The sequence below is a fragment of the Drosophila simulans genome, chromosome 3L (genome assembly GCF_016746395.2).
Source record: "Drosophila simulans strain w501 chromosome 3L, Prin_Dsim_3.1, whole genome shotgun sequence".
Classification (NCBI taxonomy): Eukaryota; Metazoa; Arthropoda; class Insecta; order Diptera; family Drosophilidae; genus Drosophila; species Drosophila simulans.
Window position 1 is genome coordinate 21,777,661 of NC_052522.2, and position 24,459 is coordinate 21,802,119.

At 45.0% G+C, this 24,459-nt stretch overlaps 1 protein-coding gene across 1 annotated transcript in view; it reads left to right on the top strand.

The window, feature by feature from the left end:
* The window catches only part of LOC6739100 (MOXD1 homolog 2), a 113,601-nt gene that overhangs the window by 26,540 nt on the left and 62,602 nt on the right, over nt 1-24,459 (top strand). Inside the window, exon 2 of the mRNA XM_016171927.3 lies at nt 22,561-23,384. Coding sequence (XP_016032941.2) covers nt 22,875-23,384 — 510 coding nt within the window. The 5' untranslated portion in view covers nt 22,561-22,874. The remainder of the gene's footprint in view (nt 1-22,560; nt 23,385-24,459) is intronic.

Sequence of the window (24,459 nt, forward strand, 5' to 3'; positions counted from 1 at the left end):
TTTGCCTGCATCTTTTCAAATCAAATGAGTGTGTGCAGGCAGCAACAGCGAGGCAGAACAAAACAGGGAAAAGTCTGGCGCTGCTGATGCTGCTCATTGGAGTTTTCTCCTCCGCTTTCTTTTTAGCCCGCTCGCTCTTTCATCCTGTGGTTTGGGCCACTCCAGATGCGACTGCCTGCATGTAAGTGGCCCCAGGACTCTCTTTCTGCTGCTCCTGCACAGCAAGAAAACCTTGCTTCAAAGCAAGTTATATATTATTATATAACACAGCAAGATCACTTTTAAAGACAACATCGCGTTGATTTTTTAATTGATGAACGTTCAGTTGAATATGGATTATAAAGTCAAGATAAGGTGTAGGTATTCTGCATTGTAGTCTGAGAAAAATAGATTCCATGATCTTATGTTTTTCAGTGTATAGCTCTTCCTTTCTGCTGGTGCTGCAGTTGCCGCTGTGCGTTGTGCTTGTGCTGCTGCTGTGTGTGTGGCATATAACTACATTTAGCATTATATCGACATCTGTTCGGCAGAAAGTCATCAAAAGTACTAAAAAGCAAAACAAAGTTGCCCTCGTCCTGCCAGCAGGCCAAGTCCAAAAGGAGCGAGGAAAAACTTTTCCCAACTTCAAGTTGGGAGCTGCTCTGAAGTGGAGCGCTCTCCCCTCCGTCGCCCTGTTATGTATTTTTATTCCATGTCCTGCATTGCATCGAAGTACAAAAGTCAAGAGATTTACTAAATAATGATGTAGAATTTATTTGCAATTGCCAAATGTGAATAAACATCGGGGGATTTGCGCAGGCGAAGCATATTTCAAAGATTTTTGTTTGGAGGAGCGTTTCCGGCAGAATTCGCTGATTAGAGGCTCCGCCGAAGTAGAGTGATTCATTAGCAGATCCAATTGGATGAATAGCGCGGAATGATACTGTGTGTGTGTTTGAAGTGCGCTGAACCAGTGACTCATATCGCCGTCGTGGATTTCGTTTGGTTTTTTGTCCGCTGCCTGCCTACCTGCTATATTACTACCAAACAAAGGTTTTCGGATTGTGTGGAAATTCATTCGGATGGAAATTTCAATGCATTTTTCGGCTGCGTTTTCCAGCAGTTCCCTTACCTGCTTGGTTCGCCGCTGCCTCGTGGAAATTCGTTACATTTTGTGGCTGTTGTAGTGAGTGCAGGTGGGGAAATTGTGTGGAAAAAAGTTGTTGCATCTCCTCCATCGCGTTGACATTTTCTTTGGCCCGCTGTGCTGCACTATGAGCCAGTAATGAGACAGACAAGACCGACCAAATGCACTTTCCCGTTTCCCGCCTCTCTTGGCGAATTGAAACTTATTTATGCAACAAACAAAGCCAAATGCCTCATGGCGGAGATTGTTGATGGCTGTTGTTGGCCTCGTTGTTGCTGCTGCTGATGATTATGACAATATTTGCATTGCCGCTGCTTGTGCATACATATTTTTACAACCGGAAGTTGACTTTATGCATTTTGCCACTGTTTACACACTATTCAAAAATTATTGCGCAACATTTTTTATGGACTATACTCCGTCGCTCCATGGCGCTATGTTTGCTTTCGGTTGTTGATTTAAGTTGCGGCCGGGCTTCTGCCTTTGACAAGTCTGTTCCATTGAAAAAGCCATGTTAATCGATTGTATAATGCCTGCAAACAACACCACACAAACAAATAATAATATATTAAGATACACTTTTTTGGCCAAAACTAATTTATTTATTATTATTCTTTCGTTGCAGGTTCGTAAGCCACCAAATGATACTGCACTTAAATCGAATGAGTTTTTCACTTAACGAACATATAATTTTATGCGGACACACGATGTTGGGCGAGCTAATGCATCTCCATTTCGTCGATCGTCCTCTGAATTATGACAGTTTATCTGAGCCACCCTATCTCGGTCTTTAGGCCATTTACTAATTCCATTTGCTACCACTTTGGCCGTAAAACCGACTGGCTTTTCATTAATATTCCATCAGGGGCCGATATGTAGATGGGAATTTCTTATCGGGTCAGCTACATATGTACATGCATACATACATTCATGGATGTCGGTGACTCAGCCGAATGAAAGGGGCTAGAAATGCACTGGTTCGGAGGAGGGGCAGATAAAGGTCGGTCTTAACTTGGCTAATGGCTGCTCTTTAACCATTTTATTGTAGCACTTTCCTTATCGGCAGGTTCCCCAGAACCTTTCGCTCTCTTCCGCGCTGTGTGTGGCTCAAAATTTAACCCTTGCGCCGCCTGCATCCATAGAATGCCCCATTTGATGGTTACACGGTGGAAACCTGGTTTGAATCACTCGTCTATATGGTACGCCAATTTTATGCAGTGGGCGGGGGGCGGGTTTACATTGTCAAATAAAACTAGAGGCCTCTAAAATGGCTTTTAAAGTCATAAAATTCCACGACTCTCGAGTCGTACCGTAAAAATTAACGATGGGTGCGTGGGGGTCGGAAAATGGAAGGAACTAGCAAATGTTTGTTTTGCTTTTATTGTTCTGTTTGCTTTTCCCTGGTTGGACTTGGGCCCTTTTTTAATAGAATTTCGCTTAATTTGAGTCCGAGGGGGCGGGGTATAAAAACTTTTCCACTCTTTCCTTTTTTCAACTCTTTTAATTAAATGGTTATTGGCAAGAGGGTCTCTCCTGGGGGCGGGGGCAATGTCAATAGTCGGCGAAAGCGTAAAGCGTATTAATGATGAATATTTATGTGCGGCCGGAGCGGAAGTGCAGGAAAAGCGGCATAAATTAGGTGGAAGTGCGGTCAGGGGGTTGGTCGATTGATTCGAGCGGTTACCGACGGCGATAACTTATAGGGATAAAGGCACTCCGAGGTTAGATAGATAGGGATAATTATGCGCCAGCGCGCAAGGGTTAAAGCCGCGCCGAGTGGATGCCTCGATCGGGCAGATAGCGCGGCTGAGTGTGTTCCCTTCCATTTGTTCTTGTTTTCCTGGGAAGGCTGCTCAGTCATCAATTGTTATCGCGAACATTGTTCTTCCCATCGACGCTGACTTATGACGGCTAAAATTCCATGACACTTTTCCTCACTAACGATGTAACCGCTACACAAGCAAGTTCACACAGGGATCCCGTATCCAGAAATCCTTCGGATTTGGCTGGTGGCAAAACCTGCGTTAGTTCCGCTCGCCACACGTTGCACGTCAAGCAAATTGTCTCCTGCTTCTGCCCCCTTCCACCTCCCTGCTCCTAGCTCCACCCCAAGACTTACTTCCGCTAGGAGAACGCCAGCACCACCGCCACCGCCGCAATAATCCTGCAGCTCAGTCGAAATGTCGCTGGCAATCTAAGGAAGAGGAAAAATGCCAGCGACAGCGGTGGGGAGTCAGTTCAGCTGGTGGAGCAGCAGATGCTGCTGTCGCTCAACCACCCACTTCCACACCTCCTCCACTCCGCCGCCGCACCACAATCTTCTGCCCCTTCAAGGCTTTGTCACATTCAAGATGCTGGGACTGCTCCGTGGTGGAGTAGCCGAGGAGAAGAAATTCAAGTAAATTGATTTTTTCTATGCTCTTGGCTTTGACTACTGGGACTGTCAGTTGGAAATCGCTTCGTCGACGTTCCATCCCATCCCGTGCCATCCCATGCCATCCCACTCCAGCATCAGCTCCAACCCACTACCCATTCACTACTGCCCCTTAGTGGGGCCTTGCAATTTTTGCTTTTGGCGCGTAATCGACTTCATGCTTTTGCTTTTAATGGTATTTTTCCTGTGGTTCAAACTAATATCCATAATGCATAAATATTGAAACCCTGCGACCTAACCCAGCACCCTTCTGAACCTCCAATCATTGAGCTGCCTTGGCATTTTTTGCTTGATAAATATTCCTTTCCCTTCTGGTGATTCAACTCCAAGTCGTTGGTCGTCGTCGTCTTGGCCTTTCGCACACATATATATCATTTTTTCCTGTACATATATATTTGGTGCGTCGTTTCGCTTTTATCATCATCATCATCAGTCGGTGAGTTTTCTCGTTTTTATAAAATTTATGCGCAAAAATCCCTACTACGTCTGCAATTTATTGCATTTTCGTAAGTCGAGCGATTTGAAAAATGCCACCGGCATCAAAAGCGACCAAAAAATAAAAACATCGAAGGGAAACAAATAACATTTTTGCTGATTTTAATGTTTTGTCAATGTCCCAGCAGCCCTCGCTTTGACCCTCCGCCCAGCCTGCGGGCCTGCCTTTGTTATTGCTGTTGATTTGTTAATAAACAATTTTTATGTCCTGCCGGCCATTGGCATATAAAAAGCTCACACGAACGACAACAATTTTTATGGCTGTGGGGTAGGCTTACTGATTGATACCCTCTGTTAAGGATGTTTTGAGAGGCTTACTTTTTTTCGAAAGTCGTGAGAATTATTTAAGAAAATAAATAATTGATGCAGAAAAACATGAGATGGAAGGTTACTTTGCTTATTTATACCAATGTTTACCAGAAGCTTGCCATCTTTTAACAAAGGGTCACTTTTAGCCGCCTTTAGGTCATATCCATAGTCTAAGCCTTCTTGGGGCTCTCTTATTTTTTCCACCTTATTATCTGGATAACTTTTGGCCCGACTTTTGCTGACTGCGAGCACAACAGATGTTGCATTTTCCACTTTCCCCTCGGTGGTTGCTCAAGTTGGAGGAGCTGGAGCATGTGGTGGCACCTTGAGATGGAGGAATCGAGGCTGACTTTGAGGCTGAGCACGGGCTCAGAGCTTCTTGTTCGGCTGCTGGCTCTTAACTGACGGCCATATATCTTTCCACGCTCCCTGGTCCCGGCTTGGTTCTGTTCGGTTCGGTCTTAGACCATTTCTTATACTAGTCACAGTTCTATAATTTCTCGATTTATTCTCGCCAGCGACAGCCTGTGTTTTGTCCTTGTTGTCCTGGCTCTGTCTCTCTCGCTGTCTCTCTCAGCTGCCAGGGACAATCCAAACATTATTCAAAGTCAAACTTCATTCGCGCTCACACTCACACATGCGTGCAGGCAAATTTTTAACCACATTATTTATTTACTGTTTGCTCTGTCTAGGCACACAGCTCCCGCCCAAGCCACCCCTCCCCCCTATGTATGTAAATATGTTGCACACTTCTGTGCTCGCAGTTGTTATTTAGATTGTTTTTTGTGCTGCTGCTGCCGGTTTTTCTGCCTTATTTTAGTATTTGTATCAGCCACAATTTATCAGGGACCATAACAAAAGGCGCCGAGTTGGCTGCCAAAAACCGAAATCAAAAACCAAAAACTGCACGCCGAACTGCTCCCCCCGCACCACCTCATCCTGCTGCTGATGCTTCTGGATTTTTTATTATAACGCGACACATTTTCTAACTCGACAAATAATAATTTCACCGTGGCATACAGCAAATATAAATTTCATGCTCTGAATATTGTTGAAATGAAAAACCATAAAAAATTGCCTATCGTAGAGCAGTGATGGGGGAAAATATGATTTGCCATCAGAGAACTGCAGCCCGCCACTGGCACTCTACGTCCACCCGATAAACACTCGGTCTCTAGGCACCCCGTCTTTTTTGACACCCTACTTGCGGCAACATAAAATATTCGGGTGTTTTACCAACGTTGTGTTTTTGTTACGAGTAAAAAAACCACCCGAGGCCTGCTGCGCAAGAGCCGTATGGGTGAGTGGACGCACAGTCACCGATCGGCCGCAGGTCATTTTTTGTACGCCTAAAATTTGTATGGGTGGAAGCGCGACGGGTATAAGAAATGAAGGGTAAAAGGGAATACCCAAGAAAAATTTCGTGCTCATGTCGGGTGCCACCCGTTTCGAATCATTTCCTTACTAATTTTTCACAAGTCGCTAGCTGAATACTCTAATGACAAATATTCTTACATAAATTCATTTTTGAAATGAATTTTGTGACATTATGTACATAGATTCGGCTATTAGCATTATTACTATTACTATTATTTTTACTATAATTTACATTTAAATAATAAAAACGTTAATAATATATATAATATATAATAATATATAATATAATAAAATATAATATAATATAATAATAATATAATAATATATAATGAAGATGAAGGGCATATTTTACAAAGTATTCGACAAAGTCTAGAGCCACGCCGAAAGAATAGTGTGTAAACGTATGGAGTGTAAAACGTATGGAGTTACGCATCTTGTCTGTGACTCGACTATCTACAAGAGTAGATAGACTGATAGAGACTATTACCCGAGTATTTTTCGAAACACCCGAGTATTTTTGGAAACACCCATGTGTTTAACGGTAAACCCACAAGTGCTTTTGTCACTCATCCCTTTTTAGGCATTTGTCTTTTTCTGACTGTTTGTCTTCTCTACCCTCCGTTATGGGTGCCGAGTATGATCGGCACCCGCGACGCAGGTCACCGTATTGATTCGGGTGCGGGCACAACGGGGTGTCTTGTCTACATGTGCAGATGTATACTGTGTGTTTGTAAGTACCCGCAATGTGCGTGGCGGGTAGCACCCGCACACAAAATTGTTGGGTGTGAGTCGAGTGGTAAAAAATGCCACCCTTGCAGTTCTCTGTTTGCCATAAACAAAGGAAACTGAGAAATGAGGTCGCAAACAGGCTTGAGTCGTTGGAGGGGTAATCCATCTTAAAAGACCACTAACCACGTAAGGAAAATATGAATCTTTTAAGGATCCAAAATTGGTTCCATTTAAAAATGGGTAAAAAGGGTACCGCAGCCTTTTCCCAATTCGTACAACATTTTCTCTTAACTATATGTTTACGTTTTAGAAAGTGCTTTTATTAGTAGAACTCAAATATATGGACAGATATCGAACACAACAACGCCTAACTCTGGCTTATTGGCCACACAAGCTCCAATTGTTGTTTTGGCATATTTTATGCGTGTTTATCTTTATACGCTTTTTTGAACCGACTTCCACTCACACAGCTACTATGACAATAAAAACAAGAAGGAAAAGTCTATAAATTAAATAAATTGTAAAATATGACTGCAAGGGGTTGGCGGGTCAGCAGGGGGAGGAGATCGCTGGGCGAGGGACGCGGGAAAGAAGTCTGCTCGATATTTTATTAAATTAAATACTTCTCTGCAATAAAGATTATCAGTTGGCAAAGGCTGGAATGATAGAGCACACAGACAAATAGACCGGGCGACGACTCACTGACTCCTCAAACAGAGACGGGGTGTTCTGGGTAGTAATGTTTGAGGGGCGATTGGGGCACTGGGTACAGCATCACATACTCTTACATGAGCGTTAACATTGTAAGCAGACCATATAAATGTAAATGAACTTTCCTGATGCCGTTTCCGCTTTCTCTAGTCTGCATAGCATTTCCTGTCACACACACACACTCACGCTTACGCACACAGGCCCAGTTAGGCAGCCATTTTTTGGTGATGCATGATTCTCGTGCCACCCACTCCGCACACAGCCTCGCCTCGCCACTTTGCATGTGACTCTTATTCAGTTCCGTTTTTATTTGCTCAAACAATATTCGACATAGTAATTTTATGCTTCGACTGCGGAACACATAAAATTATCTTTTGAATAAATAAAGATAAGAGGAAAACACACACACACACTGGCAATAGGGATGTGGATGTACATGCTGGCAGAAAGAGAGAACATTACGTACATTGACATAGACATAGAGTAGATGTTCACATTTTAATGTTTTATTCAAAAGGAAACATTCAGAGACGAAGATGCAAATTAAAATATCATTCAATGCTGGCAATTTAATATATTATTTTTGATAAATGAATACGGCACTGCCAGCAGCAGAGAAATACTTTCCCATTAACATATGCATCAGAGAGTGTGTGTGTGTGTGTGTAGAGCGTATCTAACATAGATACAGGCGGGCTAAATCGTTAGAGCCTGGTTAGAGACACCTACGCAGATAAATCTTGTGTCTTACGCTTGGCCAAATATATTTCTAGCTCTGCAGAATTCTTTGTTACATCTCATATTTAAATTTCGGACTTGTATTGTTTTTGCTTGCCGAAATATTTTTGCACTTTTCGAGCTTTGCTTGCGGATTAGGGCAAGCTGGAAAATGAAAATGTTTTGTGGACCTGGCTAAATGGTTTTCGGTCCTTTTGTTTGTGCTTTCCCGTTTTATTGGGCACAATAGCACGCACATGTTTATGGTTGGATTTTGGACAATGCAAATCGGCTTAATGATTGAAAGTTGTTTTTGGACTGATTCCCACACGATGGCCCCATTATCAGTATGAATATGTAAGGGGTCTTTTTTATTTTGTTGTGAAACGCTGTCATTCCGCTCTTCCTGAAAGTCCATGTCCTAAGTTGGAAATTTAAAGTTTTGTCAATCATTAAAAGTTTCCCTATGAATTCGTCAAAAGGTATCAATAAATCTGCTGGGCTCAGTAGGTTGAATCCCCCACCCACTAGCCTAGTCATATTAATTAAACTTTTATGCAACCCCACTCAAAATATATGCCACTTGGCTCTGTCTGGTCACGGAAAATGTCGGATGTCATGTGAATCGGCATTAGGCCTTTTAACCCAAGCCCTCATATGCATGTATGTACCGTGTGTACATATGTACATATGGAGATGTACGTATGTATATATCGGTGGCCATTTTTGTATCTCTTCGTGGTCGGACGGTCAATTCGATTATTTTTCATTTTTCACCTTTCCCGTTTAAACTTTCACATGTCGCGTGTAGTTGTAGTTGGCCTCGCTTGTTGTTGTAAATTCCATGTAAATTAATTAAACTCGCTGGCCGTGCCACAAAAAAAGACAACAAATTGCCAGGAGCATCTGGGATGAGACCGACTCGCCTCGGTTTTGGTTTGAATGGAGAATGGATGAGGAGCAGATAGCGGATAGCGGAGAGCCTCCATAGCGTAAAAATTATATATTGCATGTCAAAGGGCAGACAATGTGCCCGCAAGGGGTCAGGGGCCGGGTTGTGGCATGAGGGTGCCACTTAATATTTTTTCATATGCCACAAATCGACCGCACGACTATCGGAGGCCGCCGCTGGACTCCGCCAAAGGACACGAAGGATACGCACAGGTGCGCGACAACAATTAACGAAAATTTATTCAATTTACGCACCGCCCCTTTTGACGCACCGACCAGATATTTATGGAGTTATATCGAGTTTTTTAATAATAAATGCAATTTTAATATTAAGCTCTCGCCGCTCTTTCCCCGCACCCGGCCGCTATTAATACAAATAAATTAATCAGCGCAGTTTGCAAATTGCTTCAATGAGCGACCAAGTTCTCATTTCGATTTCAATTTTAATTAACAATTACCATTCGGCATGGCTCTCCATATAATTACCATTCCGCAAACGGCGCCATTTCTCTTTTTTAGCAATACATTTTAAGCGGATTCCTATAAATTATTGTGTCCAGTCAGTTAGGGTCAGACAGGCGAATCTGTTGCAATTGTCTGTTGCAAATTGGGGCTGGGGCTATATGGCTACACCTAGCAGATAATCTGCGGTCGTTCCAAACAATCCACCAATATCCTGCGCCGAAAAGTTGGAATGCAATGGGGCCAAATTATCAGTCGGTCATAACTTATTGAAAATTATGATAATTGCTCAATTGCCTAATTGAATATGCATCAGGAAATATCCCACTTGAGTGGGCGTCTTGGGGGGAGAGGCGGTTTTCTTGAGGAAGGGCTGAATAACTTTCAATCGCTCGCCGCTGACCTCGTCCGCATTCCACTGCCGCATTCCGGAAGCCACCACCCAGTTGGCCAAAACCAACTGACCAGGCCTAGACACGCCAAATGCTCATTCAATTTCCATCCTTCGTTCGCGTCGTACTCCGCTTTTATTATTGATTAAAAGTGTGCAAACGTTTTTGCAGCAATTTCGTTTTTAAAACCACTTTTCGATTTCGATTGGAGGTGGCGTCTGGCCAGGATTTTAAGTTTGTTTTTTGCATGGACATCACGTATTCAATCAATTGCAACGACGACTATGATTCGAGGGGGCTCGTACAGCGGGTGGTGCAGTGCTCAACTGCGCTTATTTCGGTTGACCCATTTCGCCAATTGGCCAAAAATGTCTGCAACGTTCTCGAATGCATCTTTTGAGGCCATTTCCCGTCCCGTTCGTCAAAGCCGGCAGGGCACTGGCCAAAAATTAAGATACGAGCCGTTGCCAGGCCAGGCCAGCATCGAACAGAATGGAGCAGCAGCCGGGCAGAAGGGTGGAATGGAGCAGGCCAAAAGCTGCAGCTGATTGCAGATTGGTTTAGACAGGAATCCGCACGAACACACACATGCACAGATGTAGGGGAAGCCTCTCTGTTCTCTGCTCTGCCTCCTCGGGTGTTGACATTTATGTCCAATGCAGATTTTTCCACAGACGGCCAATGCCACACCGCCCACACCCCCGTCTCCTCGCCCTCTTACCGATTTGGCCCCAGCCGGGGCAACAATAAAATTTGCCACTGTGACGGGACACAAACAGGACGCAGGATGGTCGGATCGGTCGGCCGTGTGGTCAGAAGGGCAGGAAATCGGGCAGCATGAACTCCTGTGTTAAACAGGCCAAAGTCCCAGTCACTCCTGGTTGGCGGTCGAACAATGTAAACGCTTCGTGTTGTTACAAAACTTGTTATAATTTCATACTCGCAGGATCAAGGGTAGCTCCGCTGGCGGGTATATGCGTTAATTGATTGTAGGATAAAAAGGAGAGTAGTTTGACAGCATCAAGGTCAATTGAATATTTTTAAATCAATCCTTCCGCGCCTGTAATTCATTGAAAGAGGCACTGTGAACACTTTAGGAAGATAAAATAATTGAATTTTTCCACAAGACGATAAATCCTTTGACTGTAAAAAAGTTTAACTTAGACGCGAGAGAACTTCTGGCCCAGGTAAACCGTTAGTCGAGCCCCTCCGGCCCTCATAATCCATCCCACTTATGGTAAGCAAGTTGTTTAGGCTGCCGCCCACTGCATTCCTCCCCAAGGATGCCCATCGAACGCTCACCCTTTGCACATCAGTAAAAATCATAGCATACTGCGGGGCGCCGGCTTTTGAGCGCTGCAGCGCTGTGCAGGAAAATTTATTGAGCAAAGTTGCTGAGCTGATGTATTGCCTGGTAGGCAGGCCGGCATCCGACGAGATGGGCGAGTGGGCGGTTCAGTGTGGGGGGCGTGGCAGGCGGGAGCGGGCTGACAGTTGGCATACTTTATCATCGGCGGAGCAACGACGACGCTGAGGGATAGCCGAAGTATGTAGCAAGTAGGATGCAGGATCAAACCACAAAATCCAAACTGATGCACACAAATAAAAAGGAAAATAAAAAAGAAAAAAGCAGAGAAAGGAGCTAGCAGCGCTGCAGCGACTACACACACAGTTGAGCTCCCTTTCCATATGTGTGCATTACTGGGGATTGCATGGTTGTGGCCAGTGGGTGGCAAAGGACTTTAAACGGAACTTGCCGCTTCGCTATGCGCTTGTATTGCTTTTGGAGCCATTGTGGCATTCCCCATCTCTTTCATCGCCGCCCATCTCCCTTCCTCTCCCGTTCGCTGTGTTTAAAAAGTTTTATGCTCGTCACGAGAGAAATTTATTGCACTCCGGTGTTCAAAGCTTTTATCCTTTTCATACACCACGGCTAGCCATATATGACAAGGGTATACGAGCACCATGAACCGTGCCTTGTGTGTCGGAAGAGTATTGCAAACAAATCGGATGGATTCAACACAATTAAGTGCAGGAGATCAAGTGATCTGGTTACCAGAAATTACCAGACTCAGAGGTTACCGATGCTAGACAAATCCAGTTTATATTCGTGGTTGGATTACTGCCCTTATTCCATTCTATCCATCCAAAAAAAATCATGTGTTTCTAAAATGGTAGCACTTATGCAAGCCGCGAGTTATCCTTCGGTTAAAATCTTAACCCCATGGGGCAAAACAACACGATCGACTTGTAACAGTGGCACGATTGGCAGATTATGTGTTATAAGAACAACGTGAAACAATAATAGTCGTATGTTATGCGCCTATTTCAGCACTCCAATGGGAAAGGACATACTTTGTGGTATCCTGTAGTCTGTAGCTTTTTATATACAGCAATCCTTGCTGTTATCATTTTATTTTATTTTCGGTGGAGTGCCGCCCCCTGTCCGTCACTTACATTTCGGACTCGGACCGTGCCTGAAAAACGGATGTGATTTATTTGGTAATGCTAATGATGTTTTTGCTGCAGACGCCGCCTCCTGTCGCTCAGTTGAGTCGCTCCTCGGCCCACAGTCCCTTTTACCCAGTTTATTTGAGCAATTTTTATCGCATGTGTAGCAAGTCGGCAACAACAACTGAAAACAGCAGATGGAGGGGGGAAAAGAAAAGAAGCGAAAACCTGCCGAAAGTTTTTCGACAGGCAACAACAAAAAACCTTTGCGGAAAATGCTTACATTTCGTTTTCAATGTGAAAGCGGGGCGCTGGGAAACTGTAAACATTTTGCCATTTATCTTGCGTAGCCAATAAATCGCTTTCGTGTCCCCGTTCCTCGTTTTTGCCGCTGGCAAGGTACTCGAAGTTAATTTTTTAAATGAGCCAAAGATTTCCTCCATTCCGGCTATATTCATGTGGCCTCTCAGCGTCTCCTTGTCTGCACGAACCATGAACCATGAACCAACCATGTATTCAATGTCTTGTCACTGCCTTTGACAGCCCCCATTCGATGGCATTCGAAAGCGATCTAAGGGCTTTGTGCTTTAATTGTCTAGCTTAGGGTTTTGGTTTATTACACAGACTTAGTCGACATTGAGCTTTATTAATTGTTTGCCCAGCACTCTTCCCTCCCGACCACCATGTTTGCCATGACTCCATGTCACCAGCAGTCAAGGCAGCTGGAATGGCCGACCCACAAGGTTATGCTAGGGGACAAGGTCAAGCCGGGGAAGGGGATGAAAAGTCCTGCCAAGTTTTGCAAATGTCGAGATGGCCATGGAGGTTAAACGCATATGATGACATGAGATCAGAGACAAGTTATTACGAGCGGGGGAAGTTCAATAGGAGATAACAGAGCAGGGTTATTGAGATATATAGAGCCAAAATTAGTACAACCAATTTAAGCAATTGGGTTTCAGGGGAACATTAATTTTTATTCCGACAAAGAGCTTAGAAACCCTAAAGAGACGACCCGGATTAAAGTTTAGCTCCCCTCCAATTATATTTTCCAGCAGCGTTCAAGCACCTCCCTAATTTAATCCAATGCCACAATTGTTTTTATTATTTGCCAACCCTTTCAACAAGTGACTTGCTTTTCCATCATCAAGCTAAACTCACCCAGGGGACCAACTCCCATCTCCCAGATGTTGTCATATTGGCTAAGCCAACTGAGCTGTTCTCCGACAAAAGCCACAGTTTTCAAGCTACATTTGCCCCATTCAGAGCCCTCTTCTCCTGGGCTGAGCATGACATTGAAGAAAACGCCGAGGGGCCTTGGAGGGATGGATGAGTGTGTGGCTTGGGGGCTGGGTAGTTGGGAAGTTGGGTAGTTGGGTGGCTGGGCGAAGTGCCTGGGTGATGGCGTCTCAGCTTGTGGCAGGGACAATTAAAACGGTAACCGAAGCTGTAATCGTACAGAATGTTTACACTCAAATGGCTGCTTTGTGCACATTCGCCCCTGGAATCCCGCACCCTGGGAACCTCAAGCCGTTTCAAAGGGAAATATCAGGCATTGTCATCCACTTGAGTGGAGCAGCTCTTGGAAAATTAATAATTTATTTGTTTTGTCATTCAACATTGTAAATAATGCGAGAGATTTTCAATAATCTTCTTTGTTAATATTGAAATTAATTTGTTTACAGTTGTGCTACTTAATTAAACAAAACGGGAGCACGCACCACACGCACTTCCCGGCCCCCAAGCCCCCAACCCCCCAATCCCCCGAACCCCCATACCCGATTGTTGGTTTACCGCAAGCTCATAAATAACAGCAGGAGGAAGCCCGAGCAGCCGGAGCAGACGGGCTAGTGTCGTGCGGGAAGGACACGCGGTATCAAGGTGGAGCATAAGCCAAGCACAACAAATGCATTTTAAAGCCTTGAAGAGGATTTCGTCCTGTTCAATTATGCAATAAATTTATCAGCGATACAGGTGGCTCCCTACTGCGCTCCACTTCCGCTCTTAGTGGTCTGCACTGATTTTGTCTCGCCGCAGCTGAAATATTTATGCCACTTGTCGAATTCCTCTTGATTCCCATGATTGCATTCGATTAATTAATACCCCAGACACATTTAAATAATCATAAAAATATATGTTTCTGCTGAGGCCGAATGGCATGAAATTTGTAATGGCAGGAAATTTGTTAGCGCTCGCCGTAACAAATTAAGTGAGAAACATCAAATTGTGTTCCACTTCTGCCCACACGTCGTCACACGCTCCTCCCCGTGGATTCTTCTCTGGAACGCAGTTTCCTAGTATGTCCCAAACAGATTTATCTATTCATCTAGCTTACATATAGGCATGTATCGCACCCCGTACCCGCCCATCGCCCATTAGAGATCTCGTGGGGAACAAAAAATTAGAACAACTTAGCGACATGGGGAGAAAAAGAGCGGCGATAAAGCCGCCGTGCCGCCTGTCATCATTTATTTTGTCAGTCTAAAAACAATTTGAAAACTTATGGCTGCAAACAAGATACCGGCCCGAGATGTAGATACAAATGAGATGGAATCTGAGAAATACTCGGCCCCAATCTCATCGAACATGCAATGCCCTTTTGGCTGAGGAAATTCGAAAAAATCGAAAGGTTTTTCTTGGCTTGGAAACTTTGTATTTAAAATTATTAAATGAAAATTTCGGTAATAGGTTTACAGATCAGTAGTATTTTTTGTATCTGAAAATTCAATTTATGTTTAAATTAAGAGGCCACGGCTTATAAATACAAAAGATCAAAGGAATATTGTTCTATAAACGAATCAGTTTGAAAACATCTTTAGAAATGCATTTCCATTCCCTACTACCTACGAAATTAAATTTCAGAGTCTATATTTCACTTGTCTTCCCTCCCATTTTGAGCACTAAAAGAGCAATCAGATCTTGGACACAATGTTTCCTCGCCTTAATCCATTTCCTTGTGCCATAATTCCATTTTTCACGATGATAACCCGGACCAGACAAAAGTCTCCTCGCCCGGGCAAGGTGTGTTCCCAGGCATCTATTGTCGGAAGACGGTCCTTTATGCCAGTGGGTCCATTCTTTCATTCTTCTCGGCCAGCAGGTCGAGCCTTTCAGCCCGGCTAACAAAGTCATCAGGCTGGTCGGAGAGGCCCTTTTGGCAGGGTATCAAAGAGATGTGGCTGGATATCCGAGGTAACGAAAGCCCAGGCAACGCCTCCCCGCTGTCTCTTAATGATGTGTGGCTGCTGCAGAGAGTCTTTCTTCTTTTTGCTGCTTTTCCTTTAGTCATCATTGTCGTCTGCACCTACACACACGCACACACAAGTCATTAAGTGTTAATTTAATGGCCAGGAGATCTTTGTCACAGATAACAAAATGCATGCAAGAGAGTTCAGTTCGGTGCGGTATGGCCGGCTGGGCTGTCTTCTGTGGATTCTGTATGCTGTTCGGCTAGGGAGTTCTCTCTTTTTGAGGCCCTATCAGCCAGTTGGCATCTCTTACAAGTTTTGTGGAAAAAACATTTTCTGTGCGCAGCAGGTGATATATGTGTGTGTCTGTCTGCTTATGGAAACAACAAGCGGCCAATACCAATACCAAAATAATACCAATGCCCCCAGCCCCCTGGTCATATGATATTTGTGTTGTCGGTTTGTTAACGCTGACAGACAATTAAGTGTTTGCTTTATGTTTATTGGAATGGACTTTGGTGGGGACTTGGAGCTGCGCGCTCCGTTCCTCCTTAGCGAATTGATTGATGGCGCTGGCTGAAAGAGTTGTCTCGGGTTACCTGCCATCAAACATTTGTTATTTGCTACTTGGTGCAGTAAAAGGGCCAAAACTAACAGCCTACAAGATGCGGATTCCGGAATCTGGATCTGCTCGGGCCGGGCCAGATGACGTAACGGAACGGAAACTTTTTAATTAAAATTCGAAAAATTAATTAAATATTTTCTGTGACGTCGTCGAAAACAACAACAAGAAGACCAAGTACAGGCAGTGCGACGGCGTTGACGATGACGACTTTGAGATTAAATTTCCTACCTTCATACCTACCGAAAATGCAAAAGGCAGCCCCAGACACAGGGGTCCATGGTGCGAGGGGGGGCGGGCCATGGGCAGGAGGGAAAAGGGAGAGCGTTGAAAAGTTTCACTCTGCCAAAATAAAAAACAAGCAGAAAAAGCAGAAGAATTTCCCAGGCAGGAGGCAGCAAAAACGGCAACAATATCAAGTGCAAAATGAGAAAATTCACTTGCCTGGTTCAAAAACACACAACTACGAGAAGTGAGGGGTGTGGGGTGGGGGGAGCATTGGGGGGAGTAGTTGTAACGGGGTCCCGACTTATAGCAATAGACAGAAACAAAAGAAAGTTCCCGGCCTGGGAATAGAAAAGGAACGTTCGTTCGTTTCTTAGTGCTAGAGAAAAGTGAACGGAGTTTCGCAATTGCAGAATGAGTAAGAGCCGAGAGAAGAGGCAAGTTTTATGATGCGCAGCTGATAAGCCAAAAAGATGACACACAGCCAGCAGAAATCGCTGGAAGTAGCAAGAGTGGGGTCTGGAAAGGAGGCTGGCAGCTTTCTCCAGCTATTTGTGTATCCATTGCAAGCTAACAGCACAAACAGACCCAGAGTAAACCGAGTTGGATTCTGCAGACAGACGGACTGCGAGATTTAAGTTGCAATTTGCTCAGCATAATCCTGCATACTTAATCCACTCGCTAAAGGTCATCCACCTACCCGGATTGTCCAAGTTATCCGTCCATACCTTTCCAAGCCCATTCAATCAATCATCCTTAGGGCAGCGATATATGGAGATAGAACCCCCTACTGCTGTATTAACGTATGCCCTGTGATAAGATGGATATCCCCCAGCTCAGATACTTTCGGATTCAGATACTCCGCTTTAAAGTTGGCCTTTGTTTGCCTTTCGTTAGAGCCAACTCAAAAGATAACCAGAGCTTGCCAACTTCTATCAGGGTGTGTGTTTTTATATATCCGTGCATTTAATCCAATTGCACCCAAGTAGAACTTTTTATAACTATGCCGACAAGCCAATTATGCCAGAGTAAATAGCAATCTCCACCCAGCACCAGTTGAAAATGTTTAAAACTTAAACAACGCTGACATATTTCCCCAGATGCCTTCAAACTTCCATGCCAAAGTGGTGAGAAGAACGAGGTCGGGAGGAGCTATACAAAAATGTTATGTCAACGCAGCTCTGAGGCCGACAGCCCCCCTTTTTCCCCCCTTTCCCCCTTTTCACCGCTTTGATGGCAAGAAAACCTTTTTTCATTTCGTGTTTAATGAAAAATGTCAAATAAAAGTGCCCAAAACAGAGAACGTCAGCAAAGTGCAAAAAGCTTTGTGCAATAGTTTGCAGGTGAAACGAGGCAGGAGGTGCAGAATGCCAATAAAAAGCACACGGGGTGGCGGGTGGATGGCCTGCGGGGAGGGGGAGGGGACTCAACTCTTTTCGGCACACTAATTACTATTTATTCGAAACGAAAATTGCTAACGAGCAAAAGATATTACCAGGGCCATAATAATCAACAGGCAGCAGGGCGCTGAACATGGCCATCCAGGCATCCAATAGAAGGAATTATTATTTTTTATGATTATTTAAATTACGCTGTAGCTGGAGCTGGAGTTGGAGCTGGAGTAGCCCAGGCAGGAACTGCTGGAATGTCGGTGCAATTTACAAAAGGCAGCCACTTTGCAGCTCCATAGCTGCCTTCACTAATAGTTTTCATCAGTCGGCTGGCCCACTTACAGTGGTCTAAGTCTCGGATGAGTCCCGCCCAAAAGCCCGTTGCCCGAATAAGCCCTAATTCGACTAAGCTTCACATTTTCGAACCACTGTACATCCAGTGGTAGCAAGACCGAAGAAGCCTGCAGCTTTTAGTGCAATTGGCTGCCAGCTTGTTTAATGATCATTAAATACGAAGACGACACACGATGGACACAGAAGCCTTGGGTCGCAGGCGCAGTTTTGATTCAAACCGCTCTTGACCAGGCCTTAATAAATGAGAACAGGTAGTTCCTCATTCTCCTGCTCCCCCTCCTCCTGCTCCCTCCCGCCACGAAAAACCCCACTCAGCTCAACTCAACTCGAGCCCGGCCCAGACTTGTTTTTTCCACCGCCTCTGTTGCCCGGGGCCAAGTGCTTTGGACTCACTCTAATTAGTCAATTTTTTTACTCAATTAAATCTGCAAGGCGGCGAGCGGAGGAAGCGGCTCCGATGGGCAGGAGGGTAGATGGCCTGATGGGCCTGGAAACGGCGGCAGAAGAGCCACTCGAGTAAGCAAATGATGTGCAGTAATTAGTGGAGTCCCAGCGCATCTGTATAAACGTGCATACCCACATAATTCCCAGTTTGACTTGTCTCAGAAAACCTTGCTCCGTTGACGATAAATAATAATTTTTTGCCCCACCGCACGGCCGGCACTGGCAATTTTCGCTGGCAGGCTGCAAGGATGACAGGTGCAGTGACAACCACACATGCACATGCATCCAGATACACGTTCGCACAGGCACAGATACAGATGCGCACTCCCATGGATACCCAGATACTCGGCTGCAAGTACAACAACTTACATGTCATACAAGTTGCCTCGTACATTTATAATCAAGCTGCGGCAACCGCAGAACTCTGGAATCGACAACAACCACGAGAACGCACGGCATCGCTGCTGTTGTTATTGATGTTGCAGTTATTGTAGTTGTTGCAGTTGTTGCAGTTGTTGCTGCCACATGATGGAGCATCTTGGACGATGACGAAGGCCCAGTAGCATCCCGTGTACATGCCGCTTGTATCTGCTAAATGAAAACATACACGGCAAGCCAACCAGCCCCTTTCTCCCGATCCCTGGGCTTCTGGGCCAGCGGCTAAGCAAAGAAATTGCCACAAACTGCACACTGGGATGCGATTAGAAAGTATCGAAATGTGCAAAAAAGAAGTACTAATTACTAATGGTGGTGAGAGAGCATTCCACTTGGTGAGGGATATTAAAATGTGAAAGCATTCGATTACTCCCGAAAGTGGAAGGTGAAAGGAAGAGAGCAGTTCGCACAAATCAGAACCCATCGTTATTAATGATGTGTGAAATGGAGAGGGCAGGAATGGCTTGTGATTGGGCCAATGAGTTGGCTAAATATTGTAATTAGAATGGAATCAATTAAGGGAAAGGAATACCTCAGCAAGAAAACAATTTGTATGGCATCAAATTTCCCAGTGGGTATGGCAGTGATGGCCAAACCAAAACCATTTATTTTCCCGTAAGCATCGACAGCTTAGAACAATAGATTGGCACACTTACCTTTAAGTTGGATGCTGAAATGGTATTTGCTTCAAGCTGACTAGACAATATATTGCATTAGTTTAAGTTCTCCTGAGTGGTCTGTGTAAATCAGACGCGATTCTGTTGAACTTAGAATCAAGCTTCAGTAGCATTAGTTAGCTTATTTTCCAACTCAGGGTTGAAATCAATATGAGTTTGGCCTATTGCAAGCACCTTGGGACCCCCTGAGACCTCTTCCATGTGGACTTGCCCCACTGTGGCCATGGCAAAACATCCTCATCAATGTCGTTGTCCGTCTGCCGGCGCACAGAAGCAGCCACAGACCAGATCTGGGGCCACAGCCTCCCCTCCTGCATAACTACCCGCTCCATCTACAAATCGTGCAATGATGAAACCCATTGGACAAAGTCTTTGACTTGTATTCATTTTTTCCAGCTTTTCTTTCGCTCTTTCTCCCATTCTTTCTTTCCGCTTCTGTTGGCTCTTTTTTCTGTGCCGCACGGCGCTTGGGAAGGCTTTTATATGCCTCATTCAGTTGCATCTTTTTGCTCTCCCATCAGATGGAGATGGAGATGGAGCCACCTTGGGCTTGGCGATAGAGGGGGCTACAGGCAGCCGGCTCTGTCCGTTTTGTCTGGGTTTTTGTGTAAAAGCGACTAATGTGTCTACGGAAGCCATTTCGTGCCTTTTAGAACCAGTTGCCGGAGCAATCTTCGAGTTTGTGTTTGTTTTTCTTTTGGCGTAGTTAATTCGCCAAGTAATAATATTATACGAGCGGCCGGGCGAAGTACTTGTGCTTATGAATGTCCTCTGGAGATGGTGGAATCTCCAGAACCTCCTGAAATGATCGATACTCGGGCAAGGAGGCGCTCACGATGCCATCGCTGGCTGTGTGTCGAGGACCACTTGTACTTATGAATGTCGTCTTGGTCTTGGGCAACATGCTGTGCACAGGCTGCAGCCTGGCAGAAGGAGGAACCTGCCGGACCTGCCCCCCTCCAGGCTAAATTGGCTTGAATTTTACGGCAGCAGCAGCGACGGCCAGAGCAACAATCATGATGATGAGGACGATTGGCCTCGCCCGAGCTCGGCCTGTATTTAAGAGACATCATTCATCTGACCGCCCCATCAACGACAGTCGAAGTCTGCAGACTGCAAACTCTGCCTGGCAATGACGACCACGATGATGATGATGATGATGATGACGACAGCAATAATAATAACAAACAGCAAGAGCAACAGCAAAAACAGGGGAACCCTGTGCCCTGTGTTGTACAAAGTACAAGTCCGCATAATTATAATCAACGTCATTTAACGTTGCCGGCCGTCACTCAGCGCCATCGAGAACATGGAGCAAGAGGAGCCCGAGCCCCATCGAGCTCATTGTTGTGTATCTTTCGGATACATTTTTGATAACAGCGGTGGAGCGGAGGGGCGGTACAATAACTTTGTCGTTGGGAAGGAAGTGGAACATAAAAGTCACCTATAAATATACCATAGAAATCTGCTAGAATATTGCGGCCGTATCTTCGAGATACATTTGTCGAATGGCAGGAACTTCCTAAAATTACTTTTATTGGTCAACATTAGGAAGAGATTGTTATGGCGGGGTATATCTTGCTGAGATATATTCAATTTTCCCAAGGGCACATCGCATAAGATAATCAAAACGTTATTACTATCTGGGGTAGTGAGTGAGAGCATTCCATATTCGCAATGGAGGAAAAGCATTCTAGTCTCTGAAATCATTCTCCGTTTGGGGCTTTACAATTCTGTTTGTTGGCCTGGCGTTTGTTGACCTTTGTCAACTTTGAACACGCGACTAAGCACTCGGAATTAGCGCAAATACATTTTAGTATCCACGCCATACGCACTCACACAGCTGCGGAGGTGTCTATGAGTTGTGTCGAGCCAGCGGAAGTTGGCTATTTATAACAAATTACCAACCATTTGACATTTACCCAAAACGCCGACGTCAAATTAAAGATTTGTGTAAGACAGTGTTGGCTGAACAGGGGGCGGCTGGGCGAGCACTTTTGGCATGTAATCAAATGTAACCGCACACCAAATATGCGCAGACAGCTGCGATGGCAACTGAGGAGGAGGGCCTGAAGAGTAGGACAACTGGTGGTATACGGATGGACTAGACGTCGGCAATGCGCTTGCGGTTCGCTTAGCTAAGTCGCGGCGATTTAATACAATAAATCCCATTCCTCGCCCAGTCTGGCCCCCACATGGCTTCCTAACTAACAGAAGGAGGGATAGTCGTCCGGACAGAATTACGGACAAACGGACGGACAGACAGGCGGACGGACAGACAGGCGGACAGACGGACAGCTATTTGACTCGGGCTCAGTTCTGGGCGACCTTCTTCATTAAAATTATGACAAGCTGTAATTATCTTCGATTTGCTTTGACCAAGCCACCATGCACTAATTGCGTGCGAGGTGGAAGACGCTTGACATCGGAGAGGGAAAAGCCGGAATTAGTCATTCTAAGACACAAAAGATAATGGTTCGGTTAAGTGCAGACGGGAAAGATTTTGATGTGAGTGAAACTGATTTCCATAGCAGATGATTTCATTCTTAAATTTTAACGTTTTAAATAAGTGTGAGATATTATACTCGTATTTGCCATCTTCCTGTTAGTGGGTTTCCAGTTCTTATATCTCAGGTTTGAGTTGTTATCCCCCCGCCGAATTTAATTTTCCCGCTCACTCGAGTACTCTGAGCAATTTCGATTTCCGACGTACATTGCTGTGAAAACTGCGTGACCAGGCTAATTAACGCTTCAAGGAAAATGTTGACGAACTCCCAACAACAACAATGGCAGCAAAAATTAACCGTCAACTCTGTTGTGATGTGTGGATAGATGGATGGATGGTTGGGTTGTATGAATGTCTGCGCGGCTTGAGTAGACGGACGAGTATCTGAGTAGCTGGGGATGTGTATCCCATAGATACCGGTTCATAATTTATGTAATTATATGCGTTTAAACATTGCAGCACGAAAGAAGACCGAGGGCAGGAATCGAGTTCTTTCAACCATTATAGCCGACAACAAATTATAGCAATTATATAACATTTTTTCTCTTTCCTTCCAACTTTCAGGTTGCATCCGCCCGATCAGGCAGAGCTTAAGCTTTGTTCATCCGCGGCTTTGTTCGTGTGACAAGCGAAACTAATGAGCACAAATCGGAAGCAGGAAGCAGCAAGCAGCAAGCAGCAACGAAAGTAAAACTGCTTAAGTAAATACTCGTAACTGTGATAAGACCAAAGAAAGCACAGCGGATCACAAGTTGCGTAATTACGAGCCATCGTCCAGTGATTTTGCGCGCAATAAATGTCAACGTGGCAACAAGGAAAGTAATCACAACTATTTGCTAAACCCAAGCACCCAGCAAACCAGCAAACCATCTCACAAAATGGCTCACCCACGGAAGGCAGTTGCGCCACCAGCAACACTTCAACTTGCCCCACCAGCACAAACAGCACAAAGCCCGGCAGCAACATTGCTGCACAGCAGAAGAGCCTCAAGTTCAAGGCGGTCATCGTTAATCAGATGTTTTATATCCTGCCACACGTTCAACTTCTTCCTGCTGCTTCTCCTCTTCGCCAGCGGAGTCCGGGCTGCCGGCAAGCTGGCCACTCGGAGCAACAAAACATCGGGCTCATCGGCAGCATCGGGAGTCGGAGCCGGAACAGCGGCAACTTCGGCAGCGGCGGCGGCAGCGTCTGGAACACCCATTTGGGATCATGCCATCGATTTGAATGAGGATTTTCGCATACTATGGCAAATCATTAATCAGGATATAACGTTTGAAATACAGGCACGTACCCTGGGCTACGTCGGGTTCGGATTCTCGCCCGATGGCAATCTGGCTGGTGCCGATATGGCCATCGGCTGGGTGGACAAGGGTCAAACCTATTTTCAGGTAAGTGAAGCGCAAAATAAAAACCCAGCACAAAGAAAGTTCCTGAGGGTGGGGTTTGGGCTGAATACCCGTAGATGGGGTCTCCTGCGCTGCGCGCCTAACGATTTTTCATTCCCCGCAGAACGTTTTCATTTTTCCGATGCGTGTGGACGGAAATTAAGGGCAGTCCAAGCCGGCCGGTTGGTCAACTAAATGAAAAGTTGTCGCCCTAATATCATCCAATTTATTCTCACACAGTCTCGTTCCCAGGGCAAACATTTTGCGCTGCCTCTGTGTTGATAAATATGTTGTATGAAAAGTACACAAGAAAAACATTTTGCCACTCAACTTGGATTGTAATTAATTTGTGGCAAAAACAAACAGTCCCACAAAAAAGGTGCGCGAAATGTACATATACACGTAGACGGCTTCGCCGACTCGGTCGCTTGAATAATGACAAACTCATTTGTGGCATAGGACAGAAAAGTTTTTGTTGGCGCTCCATCCGCGCTTCCCTGGCTAGCTAGCTAATGGAATAGTTTTTAGTTTTGCGGTTGTTACTTGATTATATCACTTAATCTGGCCGCTCGGGAGATATTGCCAGATATTTATTGCCCCGTTATGTCATTTCCCTGGGACGTGCTTAAGGATATCGAGGTCGCCAACTGGATTTGTCCTTTTCAATTACGGCATTATAGCCAAGGTATGACATACATACTTACTTTTGGCTTTTGTAGGTCACATTTCACGTTAGTCCGGGTCACCTTCTGGTTTTGTTCGATGCGACTATCGGATTGTAGAAATTAGTAGGACCGATCAACCATTCCGTTTCAATTCATCAAGAAACCGACCACCAACCGCCAACTTTTGACCTCGCCAGCCAATAAAACGCTAATTTTTCGTTTTTATGTGTAAGACTCGTTGGAGACGACGTCATTTGGCCAAGGTCCTGGGCCAAAAGAAAGTGGTAGCACCTTCACAGCTCCTATTGAAGTGGGTGACCCTCCAGGAAGAGTAATAGGAGTCGTCACTGCAAAGTGTCTAATGAAATGCGAGTATTGCGTGCTGTGGTTGCGTAGCTCTTCGTTTTCCTTTC